General features: G+C 35.8%; 1 protein-coding gene across 8 annotated transcripts in view; it reads left to right on the top strand.

The window, feature by feature from the left end:
- OPA1 (OPA1 mitochondrial dynamin like GTPase) overlaps nt 1-22,977 on the top strand; it is an 84,913-nt gene that overhangs the window by 46,512 nt on the left and 15,424 nt on the right. For 4 of the 8 annotated variants that reach the window (XR_014067833.1, XR_014067842.1, XR_014067836.1 and 1 more), the window contains 8 exons: nt 2,068-2,233; nt 4,360-4,512; nt 5,788-5,896; nt 6,355-6,434; nt 9,642-9,782; nt 11,575-11,691; nt 13,751-13,844; nt 14,326-14,440. Coding sequence is in view for 4 of the 8 variants with exons in the window: in XM_081537650.1 (XP_081393776.1) it covers nt 2,068-2,233; nt 4,360-4,512; nt 5,788-5,896; nt 6,355-6,434; nt 9,642-9,782; nt 11,575-11,691; nt 13,751-13,844; nt 14,326-14,436 (971 nt within the window). In the remaining 4 variants the exon portion in view is untranslated. The remainder of the gene's footprint in view (nt 1-2,067; nt 2,234-4,359; nt 4,513-5,787; nt 5,897-6,354; nt 6,435-9,641; nt 9,783-11,574; nt 11,692-13,750; nt 13,845-14,325; nt 14,441-22,977) is intronic. The other 4 variants (XM_081537650.1, XM_081537669.1, XM_081537661.1 and 1 more) reach the window with 1 other exon arrangement.

The following is a 22,977-nucleotide window of genomic DNA, read 5'->3' on the forward strand; positions in this document are numbered from 1 at the left end:
TTGCGTTTAAAGTTGCCTGAATAGATGGCTCTGATAAGCTTCTTTTCTTCCATCTTGCTCTTAAAATTCTCCCGATATCTGTCATTATCGCCATGACTAAATGGACTTTGTCCTTCTGACCCTCAGTGTGCATCCTCTCCTCACACTCTTTCTTGTCTCCTTTCTCTCTCCCTTCCTCCCCTCTGTTTTTATTGAAATATAGTTGACATACTGTATTATGTTAGTTTCAGTGCACCACATAGTGATTTGACATTTGCATACATAATGGAACAATCACTGTAAGTCTAGTAACCATCTGTCCTCATGCAAAGTTATTACATTATTATTGGTCATATTCTTCATGCTGTATATTATATCCCTGTGACTTATTTATTTTACAACTGGATATGTATACCTTTTCATCTTCTTCACCTGTTTGGTCCTCCCTTGCCTACTTTTGTTTTCTGGTTGTAATGGAAAAAAGACCTGAAAATTAACAGAGGAAAACCTGCAGCTAAGCTCATTAACTCAATAGACTTAATGTTACACAAAATGTTGAGTGAATTTGAGTCAACTTGCACAGTAGGGAGTGTTGACTCTCTTCAACCAAGAAAAGTACCGTTTGGCTTTTGGACAGAAGAGGGTGTTTCTGTTACCCTGAGCTTTGTAACTATCCTAAAAGGTGAGATTACTTTTCAAACTGATCACTTGATAAGCAGGGTGTTTTTGTATGCTGTAGCACTATTTTACAGTAGAGATTAATTTTGGAGAATTTGAATAAATATTTTCTAGAGATTACAAATTTTTTTCTCGATTGAAATAATTTTCTTTTTTCTATAGTACTCTTGCCTGGAGAATCCCATGGATGGAGGAGCCTGGTAGGCTACAGTCCATGGGGTCGCTAACAGTTGGACACGACTGAGCGACTTCACTTTCACTTTTCCCTTTCATGCACTGGAGAAGGAAATGGCAACCCACTCCAGTATTCTTGCCTGGAGAATCCCAGGGACTGCGGAGCCCGGTGGGCTGCCGTCTATGGGGTCGCACAGAGTCGGACACGACTGAAGCGACTTAGCAGTAGCAGCAGTAGCAGTTCTTATAAGATATCTTTTAAGGTACAATTTTCAGCTTGATTATTCATCCTTTATATTATCATGAAATGTTGAGGAATTTTACCTAGCAATATACCATAACATCTCTGTGCTCTGTGCTGATAAATTATTAAAATTGTACCAGGAAGTATAGTCTTGGACTCCTTCACAGTCAACGCATATAAAGTATGTATTAATATTAGGTAAATGAGTACATAAAAAGATACTTAGAATTACTAGTCATTAGGGAAATGCAAATTGAAACCGTAATGAGATACCACTGTACACCTATTAGAATGACGAAAATGACTGATCGTACCAAATGTTGACAAGATGTAGAGGATCTGGAACTTTCATACTTCTCTGCTAGGAATGTAAAGTGGATCAATCAATTTGGAAAATGGTTTGACAGTATCTTATAAAGTTAAATATATAATTACTGTATGATCCAGACATTCCACTCCTAGCTATTTGCCCAAGAGGAATAATAGCCTATGTCATACACAAACTTGTATTGATACATGAATGGTCGTAGCAACTTTATTTGTGATAGCCAACAACTGGAAACAACCCAAATGTTCATCAGAAGGTGAAAAAGTAAACAGATTCATGTAATGGAATATTACTCAGCAAAAAAGAAAGTGAAATACTAATATAACACAATGATATGGATAAATCTCACAGTAATTATGCTGATGCAAGAAGACAGACAAAATAAGAGTACATGGTATATGATTGTATTTACATTAAGCTGTAGAAAATACAATCTGTAGTGACAGAAAGTAAATCTAGTGGTTACAGTTTTTGCAGATGATGAATATGTTCATTATCTCGAGTACTGTGATGCACAGATGTGTATGTATGTCAAAACTTTAAATATATGCAGCTTATTGTAAGTTAATAATATCTTTAACAATACTTCAGTGAAGCTATTTATAAAAACTTGATATTATATTTGAATTTGGTGTTCTTGGAACTTTTTTTTTTTTAATTTCAGGGAGGAAATCCTTCAGCGGTCTTTGTGGGAAAGAGTATCAACTCATGTGATTGAAAACATCTATCTTCCAGCTGCACAGACCATGAATTCTGGGACTTTTAATACAACAGTGGATATCAAGCTTAAACAGTGGACTGATAAGCAGCTTCCTAATAAAGCAGTCGAGGTTAGGATATAATTTAATTAAATGGGTAAGAAGCATTATCTGAAGAGGGTAGGAGCTGTGAATTTTATGATTTATTCCCATCACAGCCTCTATAGTTCCTTTGGTTCTTAAGCTCCTTTTATTCTTTATTCCTGATCTCTGTGTTGGGATTAACCTTAATGCTGCTGTCGTTACCACTATTAAAAAATTTTGCTAATTGCTGTGGTGTTGGTGTGAGGGTATTGGTTCTCCTTCCAAAGGTGGCATTTAACAAAACCAGCAAAATTTGCTTGAATGTGAAATATTTTTAACTTCTTCTGTGGTTAGATATTCCATAAGGAAAATGTTTAACAGATAAAACATTTCATTTGTTTTCTGCTGGGTTCAATTTTAATTAAATAATTTCCTTAGTTAAAACCCTGCCAGAAAGTTAGACTAGGAATATAAGAAAGTTACCCTTTCCCCTTAGAGAATGCATTTCTGATACCTGTGTACCTTGGTTCTACCACTTTGCAACTGTGTGATCTTTGGGCTGTTTGCTTAGTAACGTTTTTGTTTTCTCATCTCTAAAATAAGGGCGAAAATGTGGCCTACATAAAATATTGTTATAAGGAGTCAAAAGTTAACATATGTAGAATACATAGACAGTGTATGGTCCATGGTAACCACTCGGTAAATGCCAACTGCTTTACAATGATGACTATCATCATCCAAATTGATCTTGCCATGCATGTTACTCTGAAGAGTGATTATTGTAGATCAGAGTCAGTGTGTTCTCTGCTTCTGTGTGAAGTTGCTCACAAAATTAGAACCCATGTTAAAAATAATTTTGTTTTTCATACTTACTTTAGAAACAAAATGTCAGCGTCTACTTATTCAAGTGTATTTTACCCTTTCCTATCCTGCCAGTCTTTGCTACTTTATCTCTGCTCTCAATTTCCTCAAGTCTCTTTTTCTAAGAACTCTTGCAGCCATTCTGCCTTCAGGTGTTCCTGACCCCTGGTCTCAACACATTTCCCCCTGAAGTAATTAGAGAGCCGCTGCCACCTCTTCTCTTCACAACTGGCCCTGACATGGGCCATGTCCCATGATAGCATATTTTCATATCCTAAGTTTCAAGCAGTGGAAGCAGTCATAAAAATGACAAGTGACTCTCTCTTTTGCTAATTTCTCCCTTCACACCTAGGTGTGGTAGGAAGACGTGAACCTGCTGAAGGTCAGGAAACAGATTTTAATACCTACTGTGTATTCTTGGACAGTCACCTTCTTTTTTTTTTTATTTTTATAAATTTATTTATTTTAGTTGGGGGCTAATTACTTTACAATATTGTAATAGTTTTTGCCATACATTGACATGAATCAGCCGTGGGTTTACATGTGTTCCCCTTCCTGGGACAGTCACCTTCTTTATGCCATAAGTTCTTCATGTTTAAAATGAAGCGGGCAGAATAATAAGTACAACAGTAACTAGCCCACGTAGTCCTAAGTAGGTTTAGTTCTTAATTGCTTTTGACACTGTGCTCTCGTTTCACTGTTCAGATCGTTGGGAGTTAGCAATAGTACAAAACTCAGTAGTACTCACCTTTGTTTGAAAGTGTTGACACGTTGCTTCATATATTTGCATAAGGGCAAAGATGTGAAAAAGACTAAATCATTAAGAAATTTAAAACTTTTTACAGTATGGAAGAGGCAGGCAAACTCAGATGTTGTAGAGAGTGAAGTAAATAAGTAAGTGAACTGAGTCTGGTGGCTAATGGGGGCTGCATGCTTTCTCTGCCCCAGCAGGCAGAGGTGTGTAGAATGTGGGCCCAGTGTTGCTAGTTAGTTCAAGGGAGACTGGGAACAGATTTTATATGAAGTGTGTCAGTTTTTAAATGTTGGTTACTAATTTTTTAAAATTTAGGAGGCCAATATGTGTTGTAGCAAAACATATCAGTAAGCCAAATCTATCCCACCAGCAACTAGTATGAGGTCTTTAGGGCAGAGTTTATATTTGCTATCTTTTTTAAAAAATGTGATTTCATAATGTATTTTCTGATAAACTGATTTATCACAACTACTTGGCTTATATTCATGTGTTTATTCTTCCTGTTACACATTAAATGAAAGTATGAATATAAATACAGCTTTCTTTTAAATCATTCTAGGTAGCTTGGGAGACCCTACAAGAAGAATTTTCCCGCTTCATGACAGAACCAAAAGGAAAAGAACATGATGACATATTTGATAAACTCAAAGAGGCTGTTAAGGAAGAAAGTATTAAACGTCACAAGTGGAATGATTTTGCAGAGGACAGCTTGGTATGTCATTTGTATACTAGGGTGCCAGTCTCATATTTTTGTATGATTTCTCAAATTGATATTCTTTTATAGGAGACTATTTTTATATGAGTTTAAATTAGATTCTGAGTTGAAAATAATGAAGGGAAGAAATAGATTTATAGAATGCAATCGGCCTTTTGACGTTTCTCTGCCCTTCTAAAATCACCCTCTGCTATTTCTTCCTTGGCTATCATTTCAGAAAAAAAAAATCAAACCTTGCAGTAAACAGGTTTCTATAAACTTCCACAAAATTTGCATGGTCCTGAACTACAGATAGCTACTTCTCACTTTACCCTCAGCGATAACAAAAGGAATTAGGTGCATTGGTTTTCAATGGAACTGAGTCAAAATGTTAAGACTCCTAAAATCATAATGTGTTGGATGCTTACATGGTACCAGAAGCTCGGCTGTGTATTTTATAAACATTATTTTATTTCATTCTTAAGCATATCTATTATTGTCACTGGCAAAGCTGGGATACATGCTCCCACCCTGTCTTAGTTATAAAGAAAGGCCTGGCTCCTGACCTTCATCACCTGATAAATCCTTTGTTATGTACAATGTTCTCATCACCATAGTCAAACCTTCATTCAGCACCAGTTCTGCTCATTTATGAGAGGAACTGTTGGTAAGATTGCTCTATTTTCTGGAAATGCATATCTCACTGTGGGCTAATCCTAATTATAAGGTGGTGTGTTTTTTTTTTAAGAAATGTTTGTCTTCATATTTGAAAGCCATATTCATTCTTGTTAAGTGTCTTAATAAGATTGGTTTTCTGAGAGAGAATGGTGCTATTTTCATTCATTCATTAATTTAAAAAGTGTAAGATTTGAAAACCAGTTTTTTATGATAAGTAGCTCACTTTTACTTACGATTGTGTAGACCTTTTAAGCCTCCTTCCATTACATTTTCCATTGCTGTTAACGATGAAATAATGTTTATTGCTTTTTTTCTTCTTTTGCTTTTTTTTTTTCTTGAAAATGCTAACATGTAGCTCATACGGCAAAAAGAAGCAGTAGATATAATCTGAATCATTAGCTCCTGAGTACCAGGATTCTAGGGTGTAACTTGAAGTATACAGGAAGCTGATGCAGGCAGATAATGGGACCCTCTGCATTTGCATGGGAGGGACATACTTTTACATTATTGTAGATACATCTCTTAATTTGGATATTTGCTGAGCTGTTGGTTAGAAAAAAGTTACTAAGATGACAAGACATAAATCAAATTAGTTGTTTTTCTTTGTTATTTCAGAGGGTTATTCAACACAATGCCTTAGAAGATCGATCCATATCTGATAAACAGCAATGGGACGCAGCTATTTATTTTATGGAAGAGGCTCTTCAGGCTCGTCTCAAGGATAGTAAGTAGGAATGTGGATTATTAAGTTCTTAGTATTCTCAGTGGAAAGGCATCTAACTTTAGTAAACATTGGTTAAAAAAACTTTAACATCTCAAGTTCTTTGTCAGTACTACTCTAGTTGAATATTATTTGTGCAGTTTTTCAGTCAACTGATTGTAACTACTAAAATGTTAAATTGGACATGTTTATGTGTAATTATATTCCAAAAAGCTGTAATTCAGACTATTTTAGTATTTGCCATTATACTTATGGAAACTTCATAAGCAATTATAATTTTCATAGATTCTAAACATACAAAATTAAATTCTTTAGCTTCTATATGCACCATATCAATCATACAATTTTTTTCTTTATTTCAACTGACTGTATTGACACAGTATTTTGAAGTAGTTAAGAAAGCAAGATAATTATATTTTATGTGCCTGGTAAGTGATCAATTTTTTTTTAAATTTTTCTAGCTGAAAATGCAATTGAAAATATGGTAGGTCCAGACTGGAAAAAGAGGTGGTTATACTGGAAGAATCGAACTCAAGAACAGGTAAAAACAAATCTTTGGCATTTTAATTCAGGCATTAAAATATAATCTCTGAATGCCTCTAGACCAGACTTAATAATTTCAAATATTTTATATCAGCCTTTCTAAAATATAATATATCTTTAGAATAAACAATAAACTACGAAAGAAAGTTTTTTGAAAAGTGAGGTAGCTGTGTTATTAAAAAGAGTGATTATTTTGTTCATTTGAAGTGCATGTTTGAGGTAAAATAAAGACTAAAGTTTAATCAGAAGAAAAAAATGATAAAGATTTCAGAGGATGTAGAATAAATGTGATTAGAATAAAAGATATGATAACTTTTTTATTCTGTTATCACTGAAATTTTCTGTTAGTTGTCTATTCAAGTTATTTTACTCTTTTACGATTTTTGCTCCTGTGTTCACAAGTATAAAAATTCAGACAGAAAGTAGAATTATATAATTTATTCATTTTATAAACATTTAATGAGCACTTGAACAAAATGGTAAGGAAAATATAAGTAGCTTTATACATGAAAAAATAGAAGGAAAATGTGTAGTCATTAAAATCCTCCCTCTACCCATTTTTATTCCTTCCTTGTTATGGTTTCTTTTCCTGTTAGCACTGAGTCTTACCCCACTATCTCTTTCTTATGTTAATTCTTTAAATAAAGATTGAAAATAGAATATAGAATCAAAATACATAGAGGAAGAAAGTAATGGATAAGAAAAGGACGTGGCATACAATTCATTTCCTTTCTTCCTTTCTTGAATCCATATAATTAGCAAAATGAGACCATCAGATGTGGAAATACTGAAAGAGCATATAAAGAGAATGAAAGGTTACCAAATGATATATCACTTCCATTTTTTAATTTTTTGTTTTGATTTTAAAAAGAATTATATATATATATATTAATTATATGATCAGCACCCTATTTTTTTTTCTGGTTTTACATATTTCTTGTTTCATAAGCTGACTATCTTGAGTCCCAGTTGTCTTAAAATAGTGAGGGAACAGTCTTCCTCCTTTCTTTTTCTTTCTAATTTGATTTTTTTTGGGAAAATGAGTCATGAAGAGAAGCTGATGAAGTTGACAGAATTATGGTTGGGTCTTGCCTGTGTTCTGCTAGAGAAGGAAATTCTTGCCTGGAATATCCCATGGATGGAGGAGCCTGGCTGGCTACAGTCCGTGGGGTCGCAGAGTCGGACACGACTGAGCAACTTCACTCACTCACTCACTCACTTGCCTGTGTTCAGAGTACATCAGTTACCTCTGCTCTCCAGATGGGCTGCGGGGAGGCAGTCTTTCAAAAAAGAATTTCAAGGATATCCATCGGAGATTTCTGACTTTGAGACAGGAAGAGACATTGATTAGAAAGAACTGTTGTAAGGCAGATAAACTCCAAGGAAAATGGTGTCTGACGCTTAAGGCTTAGTTAGGCTTAATTAGGTCTAGAACAACCAATGATGGCAGCACTTTCTTCAGCAACTAGTTGTAAATATGCTTTAGCCAAACATTCTCAGAGAGGAATGGTTCCTGGTTGTATGTTACTTTCTCAGGAACTTGAACTTACAGGGAATCCCTTAAAGAGAAGCAGGGGAATTACTGGATGGACCAAAAAGTCCGTTCAGGTTTTTCCATTAAAAAAACAACAGGAAAAACCTGAACAAACCTTTTGGCCAGCCCAGTAGTTTTAAGGTCAAAGCAAGGATCTGTTGAGGAAACTTTCTTCTAGGGTTTCAGGGCAGTGTGCATTAGATCCATAGATGAATGGAGGCTATAGTTTGGAGAGGGGAGTGACAGGAGAATCACAGGGGAGGTGTTTGTATGTTTTGTTTTCTCTTTCAAAACAAAGCTTCATGTCAGACTCACCGAATTAAGTTCTCCTTCTCTAATCTCTCTAACCCTCCCACTCCCAGTTGACAACCACTGGTCTAGACTTCATACCTGGAGGTTTTAGTGAGAAACAGATTCTAGAAGAGATTGAGAATATTCCTAAAGTCTCATACTGCAAATTTAGATAGCTGTGTAACAGTTTCATTTCTTTTTGAATTGGCAGGACTTAGGAAAAGAAACTTAAAATTGTCCTGTGTTGAAGAGGAGAAATCCAAGTTCTGAAAATTATTTTTTGCTTTTGTATTGTTACTTTTACTTAATCTGGGGGAAAAAGATCCATTCCTTTGAAGCATTCTCACTTTGAGCTAAACTAATGGAAATCTTGGTCAGGATAGACGGGAGAATAGTAGTCTCCTGGACACCCAGTGTGATGGGGACAGGTGGACAAGTGGAAGTGAAACAGGGCAGGAATAGTGGGAGGATGTCATGATTAGAGATTTCCTTCCTCTGTCAGACCAGATAGCAGAAGGCTAAGAAAACAGTGAAATTTCTCTTTATTAAATGTCTTTTAATGTGTCATGTTTTCAGAGAATATTATTTAGTAGTTTCATTTACAAGCCATTTCTTTGTGTTCAAGTGTTATTCTTATGGGCCAGGTGCTATGACAGTAACTTGTTTCGTGTAATTCAGTGAATTTGAAGCTAGTTTCCTGTACCATGCAATTTGGAAAGGATGAAAAACTGAAAATGTAAAGTTACTTTGACACCATATGCTAGTTTTGCTTTCAAAGTTATCACTAGTGTGTGTGTTTTCCTCATTTGGTGAAGAGATTATAAGCAATATAATTGTTTAGAAGAGACTGGAAATGAATTTAAGAATGATAGATACTTCACAGAAGCAGTCTAATAATGATTTTTAATGAAAAGACTTAAAAAAATAAAACCATGAATTTCATGTTTAATTTATCAGAAAAGGACTATGTCAACAGGCACAGGGCCTTATAGTCATCCACTTCTTAGATACAAGGCATTCATAGAACATTACCTCTTCCCATGTTTACAGGGTACTTTTTCCTAGATTGAACTCATACCCTAAGGTCAAGAAAGGAAGTGCATAGTAAGGTGTCTGGTTCTGTAATTTGAACAGTAAAACATTTCAGCCAAAGTAAAATACAGTAAATAGGGCTAATCCCCTCACCCCTGTGGCCCTTCATACGTCCAGGTTGTTTTACCTTCATAAGCCGTGCTATTCTGGTCTTCCTTGTTTGTTATAATTGAGCATGTGCCACCAGTCGTGCCAAAGTAATATATTTATTAAAATTGGGGGTCTGTTTTTATAATTATGCCAGATCATGAACTATCTAAACACAGTCCTCTTTTAAACATTTCAAAGTGTGTTCACAATGAAACCAAGAATGAACTGGAGAAGATGCTGAACTATAATGAGGAGCACCCAGCTTACCTTGCGAGTGATGAGATAACTACAGTCCGAAAGAATCTTGAATCACGAGGAGTAGAAGTAGACCCAAGCTTGGTAATAAATGTTGCTGAAAAGCATGAGTTTGCTTCCTAAGTCTTTGTTTCTTGTAGTAAAATGTTATTACTTCTAATATATTACCTAGCTACTTAAGTACTTAATTTGATTTTGATCATGGGTACTTTTGCTGACAAAAAGAACTCAGTGATTTTGAGTGTGGAAAAAATTTCAAATTTTATTCTCAGTATTATTTTTTTAAGTGTAATGCTTTAGTTTGTAAATGGGGAACCTGAGACCTAGAAAAGGAAAGTATCTGGGCAAATTTAGCAGTTAGTTCTGGCAAAAGGGGATGAAACTCATTCACATCTCTGCACCACATTACACTGGCTCAGATTACAAAATAAAATTTTTGCTTAAATATAGTTCATTTATATGTATGTTTTTTCAGTTAGATGTATCTTAATCATACTTAATGTGTCTGAGTAAATTGGATAATGCCTTTGAGTTCTATCTCTTTTTTCCCTTTTTAAAATAAATATGAGGCTATATAATTATAGTTTAGAGTACTTTTTTGCTTACTTTCATAATGCTTATTTGGAGAGTGTCTTTAAAAAGCAATTGTGTTTCTGGATCTATGTTCCCTAGTTAGGGTGTAAAGGATCAACTTCATTTCAATATTAGCTGAAGTGAATTCCATTTAGAAAAGTAATTCTAGTGGGTAAAACAATCATTTAAGAAATTTCAGAACCACAGATAAATTCTTTTAAAGAGTATTTGCTATTTATGTTTCTGCACTTGAGAAAAGAGTATACTTATTTAAAAAATTCACCAGAGATCAGAACAAGAAAAGAAAACTGATGAAAAGAAACAGATAAAGCTGTTACATATCTCATTGTTTATAAATTGAAAATTAAGTTAAAGCTAGTGATCACATGCAGTTATTAGTTGAATATAGATTGAATTTGTCCACATTATTCCTGGCTCTCACTAACAATAAATTGTGTTTGGTTGGATATTTTTGAACTTCATAAATGGTTAATACAGTAGGAGGGACTTTGTCCATATCTTAGGATGTGGATTGGCTATATATCTTAATTACTTTCTGTGAGTAAGAAAATACCAGTTTTTTCCCCAAGAGAAGCTATGTTCACTGAGCAAAGTACTGTAATCTAGATGGGCTAGATGTCAAGAGATGTGAATTCTGGTACATTTCCATTCCATTAGCTAGTAATATTGCCTTTAATATTTGGTAAACTCTCTCAGCCCCCTTTTCTCAACTGCCAAATGGTGTTGATGATGCTTGTTTACTTTCTCAACATTATCATTGTCATGCTCAAGAAAAGACAGTGGTGTGAAAGAACCTTGAACACTCTGACAGACTATATAGTAATAAAATGATGGGGATCATATTGCTGAGGTAACAGTGAAATTTAATAATGAGAAAGGAAATCTTGTTGGGTTGATGGACATGGTCTGAGACCAGCTTCCTAGTCTAGCCCTGACCTCAGTCAAGGCTCACAGCCTCGTTTGCCTCAAGACACCTTAATTCTAACTACAGGAAGATAATCCCCACCCTGTCTACTCTACTAGATTATTAATAATAATGCTTGTTAGAAACAGTACAAATTTTGAAGTACAAAGACTGTTAAGGAGTCAGATTAGTAGTAATCTAATCTTTATCTTGAAACAAATTTTTTAATGGATATAAACAGTTGACAGAATAACAACATTGTTGTTGTTTTTAATTTTTTATAAATAAACTTTGTATATGACTTTTCAAAATGTGTTTGATCATCCTGGAGAGTATACAGTAACTTTTTAGTCTTGGTTTTCTTTGTTTTTATTTTAGATTAAGGATACCTGGCACCAAGTTTATAGAAGACATTTCTTAAAAACAGCTCTAAACCATTGTAACCTTTGTCGAAGAGGCTTTTATTACTACCAGAGGCATTTTGTTGATTCTGAGGTAAGGTTTCCAAAAGCAAGGAGGAATGTTTTTTAGTGATAGTTGTTTAAGTGCTTAAAAGTAACCTTGAGGTTTAGCATTAAAGTCTTTTGATCCTTCTGAGAAAAAAAGTATGCATTATTTAGAAAGAATAGTCTAACATATTTTTTTTCAAAGATATTTGCCACTTTGGTAGTAATTGCATTTTACATGCTATGATTCCAGCACTTATAAAACTGTGTGTGTATAATAGGCACTATGCTACTTTTTAAAGACTTTTTTTTAAGGATTAACTTTATGTTAGAAAGATATACTTTTCCATTTTGTAAAGTAAATGGAATAAGTAAATGTAAAACATGCAAAAGTAAACAGTAATTTTTAATCCCCTTGAAAGTGAAAGTTGCTCAGTTGTATCCCACTCTTTGCGACCCCATGGACTATACAATCCATGAAATTCTCCTGGCCAGAGTATTGGAGTGGGTAGCCTTTCCCTTCTCCAGGGGATCTTCCCAACCCAGGGATCAAACCCAGGTCTCCCACATTGCAGGCAGTTTCTTTACTAACTGAGCTATGAGGGAAGCCTATAATCCCCTTACTTAGAAGTAATTTTAGTCAGTTCTTTCTACACTTGTTGTATGTGTGTATATTTATAACATAATCGTCCATTTCATAGTGGAAATAATAATGGGATACATTTTTATCATGCTTTTTCTCCATATTATAATTCTTTCTTTATATCATGAAAATTTTGCTTTAACTAATTCTTTAAAGAACTGTATAAAGTTCTTAAAATGGACAATTGCACAGTTTAATGTCACATTTTACAGAGTAACCCCTAGGTGGCAATGTGCGTGTTAGTTGTTCAGTTATCCGACTCGGCGACTCCCTGGACCTAGGGAAGCCCCTAGGTGGCGGTAGACTAATGTATTTGAGCATTTTCATGCAAGCAGAAATGCTTTTCAAAGTATACTGAAAGAGCTCTGTTAATCAGCAGTCCTATTTGAGATCCATAAAATGGTTTTCTTTTGAGCAGCTTAAAAGAAAATTTTTGTTTAAATGTGACTGTGTAAAAATTGACAAGTTTTTTGCATCATTTTAATTGTTGGAATGTGGCTTCCCCACTGGCTTAGTGGGTACGGAATCTGCCTACAATGCAGGAGACACAGAAGACATGGGTTCCTTCCTTGTGTTGGGAATATCCCCTGGGGGAGGAAATGACAACCCACTCCAGTATTCTTGCCTGGAAAATCCATGGACAGGAGCTTGGCGGACTACAGTCCATGGGGCCACAAAGAGTCAGACACAGCTGAGCAACTGAGCACGCATGCAGCTAACACAAAATTGTTGGAAAGACTTCTCTGTATAGAATAAGCTTTATTTCTCCCTCTTTTGAGAAGCAGCATGCTAGCTTTTTTTTTTTATGAAGTATAGTTGATTTTACAAGACTATATTAGTTTCAGGTACACAGTATAGTGATTCAATATTTTTATAGATTATGTTCCGTTTAAAGTTGTCATACTGCTGTGTTTCCCTGTGCTGTACAATATATTCTTGTAGTTTATTTATTTTATACATAATTGTTTGGACTTCTTAATCCCTATCCCTCTTTTACTCCTCACCCAGAAGATAAGCTTCTTTTTTAAAATATCACTAATTTATTTTCATATGCAAGTGAATTTCAAAAATGGCTTGAGTGCACATTCAAAGAAGAGAGGTTAGCCTGAGGACATATTTAAGATAATGTGATTGTTAGTTGAAACTAAATGCTAATTAAGGATATATCTTGTGGACTTCTACTTGTATAGAATGTAATGAAATGCATTTACTTGGCTTTGTCATTAAATCAAAACTATGTAGCTGTGCAGCAGATAAAACCCAAATCATGCAGAACTTCATGGATCCTATACAGAAAAAAAAATCACTAGGTTCTCTCTGTAAGAGGAGTATGTACATTAGGTAAATCTGAATATTTTTATTGAATCATAGGCTATAGATACTGACTTTAGTAGTTGTATGGGTTCATGATTCTAGTTTTCATTTTTAAATTGCATCTGGTAATCTTAATCATCTCATATTTCAGTTGGAATGCAATGATGTTGTCCTGTTTTGGCGAATACAGCGTATGCTTGCTATCACCGCAAATACTTTAAGACAGCAACTTACAAACACTGAAGGTAAGCCACAGAGGCACCGCTTTCTAATTTGACATCAAAAATAACAGTAATGTTCATTTTAAATAGAAGGATGCCAAAATAGTTCCTGAAAATTAGATTTATTTAAAAAAACAAAAATAATTTGCCTTTAAAATATTAATGAAAATAAAATTATAATTGAGAAATATGGGAAATAAACATACCAGGAGTCTTTATTACCCAAAAACTCTGTTATGAAAGGGATGCTAAGCATCACTTAGGATTTGGGGGAATCTGTACTTCTGTGAAAGTGTTAGGGCTTAAGAATAAGACTCTCTGAGAATATATCAAGTACTGTATATCAGGTAGAGATTCTCCCTATAACTGAGAAGTCTGAACTTAACAATAGATTTACCATGATAAGAAAAATAAGAACTTGCTCTCCATATATATTGTTAACTTTGACATTCTTGTACGTTCGTAAAAATGTTGCTTCTTGTGTTCCTTTATTTGCTTTAAACAGTCAGGCGATTAGAGAAAAATGTTAAAGAGGTATTGGAAGATTTTGCTGAAGACGGTGAGAAGAAGGTAAAATTGCTTACTGGCAAACGAGTTCAACTGGCTGAAGACCTCAGTAAGTAATCCTGCCTGGCCTCCGTCTCATTGCCTTTTCACCTTCCCCATGTCCATTTATTTCTCCATTTCATTTTAAACTCACAGAAAAGTGTATGCAAAAAGCTTTTTCCCTTGAACTGTTTGAAAGTTGCTGTCCTAAAATTCCATCAGTTCCAAGTATTTTAATGTATGCATTTTAGAAACAAGGATTTTCTCCTAGCAACCATCAAAATCAAGATTTTAACAACAAGATAAATTACTACATCTAATTTTTAGACTCCATTCCAGTTTCACCTGTTGTCCTTATATTGTCCTTCCATATCACAAGATACTCCATGTGCATCTTTTGTTTTCCCTGACCCAGCTTCCTTTTTTTGTAGAATGATATTTAGAAATCACAAAGAGCTGGACACAACTGAGCGACTAAGCACAGCACAGCCTTTAGAAATCAAGAGCTGGGAGCTAGATACATTCATTGTTACTGAAATATCACTGTTCCCAGACGCGCTCAGTGGAGCAAGGGAATAAATATGCATGTGTGTCTGTGTGTGCACATATACACATATCTATATCTGTATTTCTAATCATATGTGTCTATATTGAAAACCATAAGTTGACACCAGTACTTTCGATTTTAATCTAATAATACTGAGCTCATTCTAATTTTCTCTTTTTCTGTAATTTTTAAAAATATTTATTTATTTGGCTGCATCAGGTCTTAGTTGTGGCACATGGGCATGCAGGACCTTTTGCTCTGGCTTGCGGGCTCAGCAGTTGTTCCATGGAGGCTTAGTTGCCCCACGGCATGTGAGATCTTAGTTCCCCAACTAGGGAACAAACCCACCTCCCCTGCCTTCGAAGGCAGATTCTTAACCACTGGACCATCCAGAGAAGTCTCCCCTTTTCCGTATTTATAACTCCTTTTTCTGAAAATGAGAATTCTGGCTCTTAGTGTCCTTAATATATTTACTTATTTTGATCAGTCCTCTTACATGTAACTAAACATGTCATTGTCACCTTCATTACTCAAATGTCCTCACCCAGACCAGATTCTCCTCACCTGACTCCAGGCCATCACCACAGTTCCTCCCCCTGTGTTAATACCCTTTCCACCTCATCTTGGCTGTGACATTCTGTGCCAGGATGCCCTTCCTCATGGAGTTCTTTTTACTGATCTCATGCTCTGACACTGCCAGGCATCTCTCCTTCTCATTCTTCCTACTCCCTATCCAGCTACACAAGGACTCTTCCTCACCTGAATCCTGACCATGCTTTTGTAGAGATACCATTTTTGTCTGCCTGTGCTTTGGCGCTTTGCACTGCCTGCCTACCCTCCTCCACGGATCCTCTCCTCACTACTGGGCAGGTCACCACACCCCCACGTGAATGCCCTCTTAAACCTGGTCTGGCTTTAACACATACGCCAGGATGATATGGCTCCCTACCCTCAGCCCCCAACCTCGCTGGGCCTTATTCGTCACTTTGTCACTTTGTTTTCAGAGTATAGGGGTCAGGGGGTTCTTTCCTGGGTGCTAGTGAATTCCTTGCTTTAAGCTCTTTGGATTTCATGTTAAGATTTACTTAAATACTTCTGAATCCAAGGAAATTAGTGAAAGATTTACATTATTAAATAAAAATACTAGTGGTCAGTGCTTCTGTTTGCATTAACCTTGTAACAAGTTTCCCTTATTTCAGCTTCACAAAACAGTAGTTTTTCATTTCAATGTATACTTAGCTTTACTATCTATGAATTTTCTGATGTCCAAAAGATAGCACATGCTCAACAGAAAGCAGTTACTCAAATCTGGAAACAGTTTCTAAGCTGATATGTAGCACTACAACACAATCCCCAGAACATCCAAGAAAAACCAGGCAGAGTTTCCAGTCTTCCTCCCTGTGCCGGAGCAGTGTGTTCTCCTCCACTGTTCCTCTTCTCCCAACTTACCTCAGCTTCTTACTTCTTTCTCCTTGCCTTTTCCGTCTTTTCTTTAGGTAATATTTCTTTGAAGCATATCTCACTTTAACTTTTGTTTCCATCTCCTGTTGCTCTTGTTTCAATTTTTCATGCCACTTTGGCAGTACAGTTAAGGTTGTGCTAACTCACAGGTCTGTTCTTAAATCTGAACTACCATGTACTTTGTTGTCATTGTTCAGTTGCTCAGTGGTGTTCTGACTCTTTGCAACCCCATGGACTGCAGCGAACCAGGCTTCCCTGTCCTTCACTATCTCCTGGAGTTTGCTCAAACTCATGTCCCTTGAGTTGGTGATGCCATCCAACCATCTCATCCTCTGTTTCCCCCTTCTTAGGCAGGCTATCTCCCACAGCCTTAACTTCCTTTGAAAGAGTGGTACTACAATAGTTCTTTTTCTTATAGGATTATTAGGGAAATTGGTTCAAAAAACATTTGGAAGTTCCTGGTTCATAATTTTGTGCTGAATTAGTACTGTTCAGGAAGAGAAGTATCAGTTTCACAATGTATGCAAATCTATTTCTTTTGTATCTCTCAAGAAATAGTTATCAGACAGTGAAGTACTTCCATGTGTTTTACCTGAATATGCATTTTTAAATGATTAGAAAACGATGTGTCTTTTCTCAAGTTTTAGAATAGTCTTCTTTTTAAAAAATATTGATATACTTGGCTGCGCTGCGTCTTAGTTGCAGCTCGTGGGCTCTTTAGTTGGAGCATGTGAACTTTTAGTTGGAGCATGTGGAATCTAGTTACTTGACTAGTGTAACCTAGGCCCCCTGCATTGGGAGCTTGGAGTCTTAGCCACTGGACCACCAGGGAAGTCCCTTTAATAGAGTCTTGTGTAACCCCATCACTTTTCACTCCCAATTTGATTATTTAAAGAAAGTGTATTGCTGACACAAATTTGTGTACTGTCAAGCCAACTCTTATGTTTTCCTGCTGGTTTTCCTGAAAAAGTACTCATATGACTCCCTTGAAATGACTTACCACTTTTGTGTGTGTGTATAAATATATAATTATCATCATGTTTCTGTACCAAATAATGTCCTTGGAAGCAAGTGTTTGACCAGTGACTCAACCACATCAGTCACACTGAAGGAGATGAGACATGACTTTGCCCATTAGTTGAAAAGGAATCTTGAGAGTACCTTTTCCTTACAGTTTATCTTCAGTCTAACACTTGGGAATATGGTCATGGCTACTTTCAGCCAGAAAACTTTCAAAGTTTAATGGTTACTACTGTATTACACAGATCAAAGTTCTAAGTATAGCATATTCAATTAGAATATGTTAAGTTGGTTAATGATATTTAGAGAAAAGGAGGCAGTAGGGCTTTTGTTTTGTTTTTTACAATTTGAAATGGATACAGGATGAAATATTATAGAAATTGGTACAAGTTTGATGCATCGTGTATTTTGCCAGTCTTAAGCTAGCCCATTTTCAAATCATTTCACCACTGTACCTTGGAGGTTCAGCAGCTGATTATACTTTAAGATGATGACATAAAAAGTAGTGTGATATTCTTTCATTTTAAGAAGATGTACCATGTTCAATATTGAAATGAAGCCACAAAACTAGAATTAGAAAGGTGAAAGAAGAGTTTGCCTCTTCTAGTCCTAGGAGGCTCATCGGTTGAGGAGTCGTACAAGAAACCCAGACTCTAGAAACACAGTGGATTCCATCGGTGGAACAGGGAAAGGTCAGAAGGAGCCTGGGGCATCTTGAGGATGTAGAAAGTAAGGAAGTAGTTGAAGGATGATAAGGACATGTCAACAAGATACAGAAGCCAACGTGCAGAAGCTCCTGCTAGCCAACACTAGGACAATTTGGGCATCAAAGTTAAAAAGGATGGTGTAAGGAAAAAAGAGTAACTGTATGTTGGAAAAGACTGGTAATAACCACCTTAATCAAGCAGTTAAAATGATATTGTCAGTAATGGTCAGATCAAAACTATGTGCTGCTACCTTATAGAATTCAGTGAGAAGAACCCAGTGTCACTTCTGTGATTTTCTTACCAAAGATGTATAACTTAAATTCAATCATGAAGATACATCAGAAAAACCCAAGCTAAAGCACAGTCTACGAAATAGCTGGCCTGTAATCTCTAAGTGTATCAAGATCATGAGTGACAAGGAAGGACTGAGGAACTGTTCCAGCTTTAGGGAGACCAAGAACAGGAAAACAAAATACAATGTATGTGATCCTGAACTGAATCTTTTTGCTCTGAAGGATGTTAATGGGACAGTTGGTGGGGATCTGAGGGTTACATGATAGTCATATGTCAATATTATCAATTTTTATTTATTTATTTTTTAGTTCTACCAGTTTATTGCTACCAACCCATCTCCCTACACCCTCATGCACGCATGCTCAGTCAGGTAACCCCATGGACTGCAGCCCACCAGGCTCCTGTGTCCATGGACTTTTCCAGGCAAGAATACTAGACTGGGTTGCCATTTCCTTCTCCTATTTATTGAAATAGACTGCAATTTTAAAACGCCTTCTTTGGAGAGGGAAAAATCAGCATGTTATATAGCTCAATTCAAAATTTTTCTATAATCTGTTTATGATTTATAAGATCTATTTTATGACTGTCATTATATAAAATAATATTGCTAACACCTTGTAGACTTTTTTTTTTTGGGAATTCATTCTCCACTCCAGCCCGGACACTGAGTGTCTGGGCACTGGTAACAGCTGCTGGCAGTGCTACTAAACTGAGTTTCATCAGTATAGCATGGGATTCTTTTGTTGTTTGCTCTATGAATATCGTATCAACAGTTAACTAGATTATTGTGAGTTTTTGGACCTTGGTATCAGTTGCAAGGAGTTTAGAGCTTAGGTTTCTTTGTCAACTCTTATTCACTAAAGTCTGAGTTATACTTTTCATTCTCTGTACATAATCAAAGAATCACTGGTACCCAGTAATTAAACGGGTATTAACTGTCATTTAGATTTTCCTCTCCTTATTTTACAGTAAATTCCTTTTCATTTTTGTATCGGAACTTGATTCTGCTTGTGAAAATGAATTAATATTTAAATAAGTTTCCTATGCCAGATACTAGCTTATGTGTTTAAAATACATTTTCATATTCTCATAGGTACAGTCATTTTTTCTCATTTGTATATAATAAAGACATGGAGTCCTAAAAACACCCACGTAGTGGTAAAGCCAAGATTTGAGCTCAGGTTTTTTAACTACTGTGCTGAACTATTTTTTTGAGGGGAGAAAAAAACCCCAAGGCATTAGACAATATAATTATATGAAACGGTCTTGTATATTTGGAAACTTCCATAGTTTACAGTGTTCCTTATGGAGTGGGTCAGAAAGATGTACATACTAGTTACGATCATGATCATTATCATCCTATGTACTTCCTGTAGTAAGTACAAAAGCATTGCAGCTTAAACTTTCAAACAATGTGAAACCTTTGATAGAATTAGAAAATCTGGGTAGGAGAACAGTAAAGTGTGAACGACACCAGTAAACATATTGAAGGAAGTTAATTTTCTTTATATGACTTGTAGACATGTCTCTAAGTGTACTCAATCAGATTCCGCCATAGGTAAGTAGCATCTAAGTTGCCCAAAATCCAGACAGCTTTTCAGTCTGGTGTGTTTGTACTTAGAGAGTTAAGATACAACTGTAACAGATACAGAATCTTTACTTGAGCATAATAGCTGAACTTTTTTGTTGAGCTTGTCTGGGAGTGTTGAGATGTTTTATAATAAGCTTCAGTATATTTCTTCATATTTCTTGTATTTTACATGAGGAGAAGATATGCTTCAGTCAAAGCCAAATATTTCATATTTACATCTCATTTACTAATGAAATATGAAAACAGTCATAAATTTTTTACTTGGGCTACCATTGCACAGGCTTATTTTAATGATAATTTTGATGCCCTTAATGTTAAAAACAGCATAGATTAAAGAGGCTGGTAAATTAGAATTTTCCAATATCCGCAGCTTTTCTCGACCATAGTTAATTTGCTCTGCTGACTCCCTACGCAAGGTGGCAACAGCTGGCCTTTTTACTAGCGCTGTGGGGATTAGAGTAGCAGTCGCAGCAGTGTGCTCGGCCTCTTGCCTCTGTTGACCGTTCTTTATTGTTTGATGCCTGAGCATCTCCCAGACAGCCAGCAATTGTTTCTCGAATCCTAAAGTTTGTTTCTCTTGGGAGTATACAATGCTGGTGGGGCTCGTCTTTGTATCTCCTCACTTTCCCAGTCTCCTCTTATCCTTCTTTCTGTGCTTTCTCTTGATAATTAGAATGCAGTAAAGATACAAGTTTTGTATTTTAGTGTGTGGGAGATTCAGTTTTTATGCTAAAAACTTAGAAATATAGATGACAGATGGAAATTTCTTTTTTTCTCTAAGCTATCAGGTAGTAACATTATTTTTTTAATGAAAACTTTGTTCTTCATGATTAGTATACTAGTGGCTTTATAATTTAATTTTATAAATTACATAAAAAGGGAGCAACAGCAGAATGATCCAGTGCTACATTTAAAAGCTAAGATTGGAAGCGAAATGCTCCTTAGCTGTTCCAGTTTAAGAAGTACCTTCATTATCTCTAAAATATAATTCGAATTTATAAGAGTTAACGTTTCTTCACACCATGTTAAAACTTGGATAAAAATTAGTCAGAAAACATCAAGATGAGAAAAGCTTCAGCAAGAATAATTTTGTTGTTCTTCATTTAGAAAAAAGAAATAGGTAACTCTTGAATTTAATTTTCATTGGTTCCTCCACATTCCTAAACTTCTGCCATACCTACAGAATCTTTGAGGGCCTTGGTGGATGAAAATAGAGGCCACACTGTAGTGTGAGACTAAAAAGTATCCTTGAAAGATTGTACTCAGAATCTGAAACTTAAAACTGTAGAAAAGGGAAGTCATGTTTAAACTACCTTTCCCAGAGCCAGGGCTCTGGCATGCGTATTTTGCCAAGTCTCCGTAGATGATTTTTGCCATGCATCACAATAGCTACTCATGCCATGCCCTCAAACCAGTGCTCTAGAGAGTTCTTCATGTTTACAGCAGCACAATCTGCCAAGTTAGTAACTGGGGTGAAGTTGTCATGTATCTTCTTTTAGTAGAGTGTGATAAATCATGTGACGACTGAAAATTTGTTGTTTGAACTATCATCTATAGTAGCATGTCCATTTTGTTTCTGTAAACATAACCAAAGAAAATTAATTTTGAAGGGATTTTATTTAAAGGATAAGAGGATAGTATTGAGTTGTAGAATTCCAGGTACCTAGACAATCCCTGTGGCATCATTTATGTCTAAATACTGTTATTGTGAGTTTTGGCCAATAATTATAGAACCTCAATACTGGTTTCTCATCTCTGCTGGCTTCTAGCACATTTCTAAGCAGTCTTTTTCCCTTTGTCTCTCTTTTTCTAATAACTCTCACTGTTCCTTCTTCCATGTCACTATTATCTCTTGGTCCTGAGCTAGTGTTTTCCTCCTCGCTGCTTTTTTACCTTCCTTCAATGGTTACAAACCTTACTGAGGTACTGCCAGTGTTGTTTAATTGAGCATAAGGCAGGCTTCCCACTATAGACAACTGTAGATCAACCAAAATAACCAATTTAAGAGTTCTTTTCATGTCTGTTATGCATGGTCTCTTCTGCCCAAGTGATAGGCTTCTTTCGTAAATTCGCCTTACTTTGTAAATCTTACATTGTATATGTTTGCTGAATGTTGAATCATGTTGCTTTAATATAGACTCTTCGTTAGCCCACTTCTTTTAACTTAAAAGAGAGGAAAAAGGAAGCTTTCTCATCCTAAGGAAGCTTTCCTCTGTGTTGCCAGGAAACTGCCATCTCATTTCTCGTATGAAACAGCTCACATTTCCTGCATTCAGCTCTGTATCCACACATTCCTTTGCTCACATTTTGTAATCTAGCTTTCATCCCTAACAAAACCCTTGCTTTCTAGGTCACCTGTGATGTCCTAATCAGTGGCCCACCCAATTCACTGAAGCATTTTCATTTTTGTGTGTGTTTATTAGGAAGTCTTAAGTTGATTGGAGTATTTTTATTCTCTGATATTTAGTACTTTTTGGCATGGTTAGTAGACGTGAATATACTTGAAAAATGGAAAGATTGGAATTTTTTTCTTCACTGCAGAGTAAATAACGGCTTCCTGTTTTATGTTATCAGTGGTTTGAGGTCTTCCAGGCATCTTCACAGGGTAAAAGTGGTTGAGTTTCTAAATTCTACCTTTGTGAAATATTTTTCCTAGTAAAATGAAATTGACAAAGCAGCTAAGAAAGAGAATGAAGAGTTATTTTTACCTTGTGTCTGCAGAGATGAAGTAGAGTCTGCCTTTGTGTTGTAGCCCAAAAAAGGGCAAGAGAGTGTGTGTGAGTTGACACAAAGAATAAAGTAATCCCCAGGGAGAGTCCGTTGTGTTAGAGAAATAGTTATTTACAGGCATGATTCCACAAGATGAGTCCAAATTGTGTGCTTTCCAGGTTATTGATGAGAAAATGTACACTCAAAATGGGGCTTTTAGAATCAAGCACATTTTTCATGCACTAAGTCTGTCTTTTAAGGACAACATTGAAGGATATTGAT

This window comes from Giraffa tippelskirchi, chromosome 2, assembly GCF_054371585.1.
Source record: "Giraffa tippelskirchi isolate mGirTip1 chromosome 2, T2T-mGirTip1v1.2.pri, whole genome shotgun sequence".
Lineage (NCBI taxonomy): Eukaryota > Metazoa > Chordata > Mammalia > Artiodactyla > Giraffidae > Giraffa > Giraffa tippelskirchi.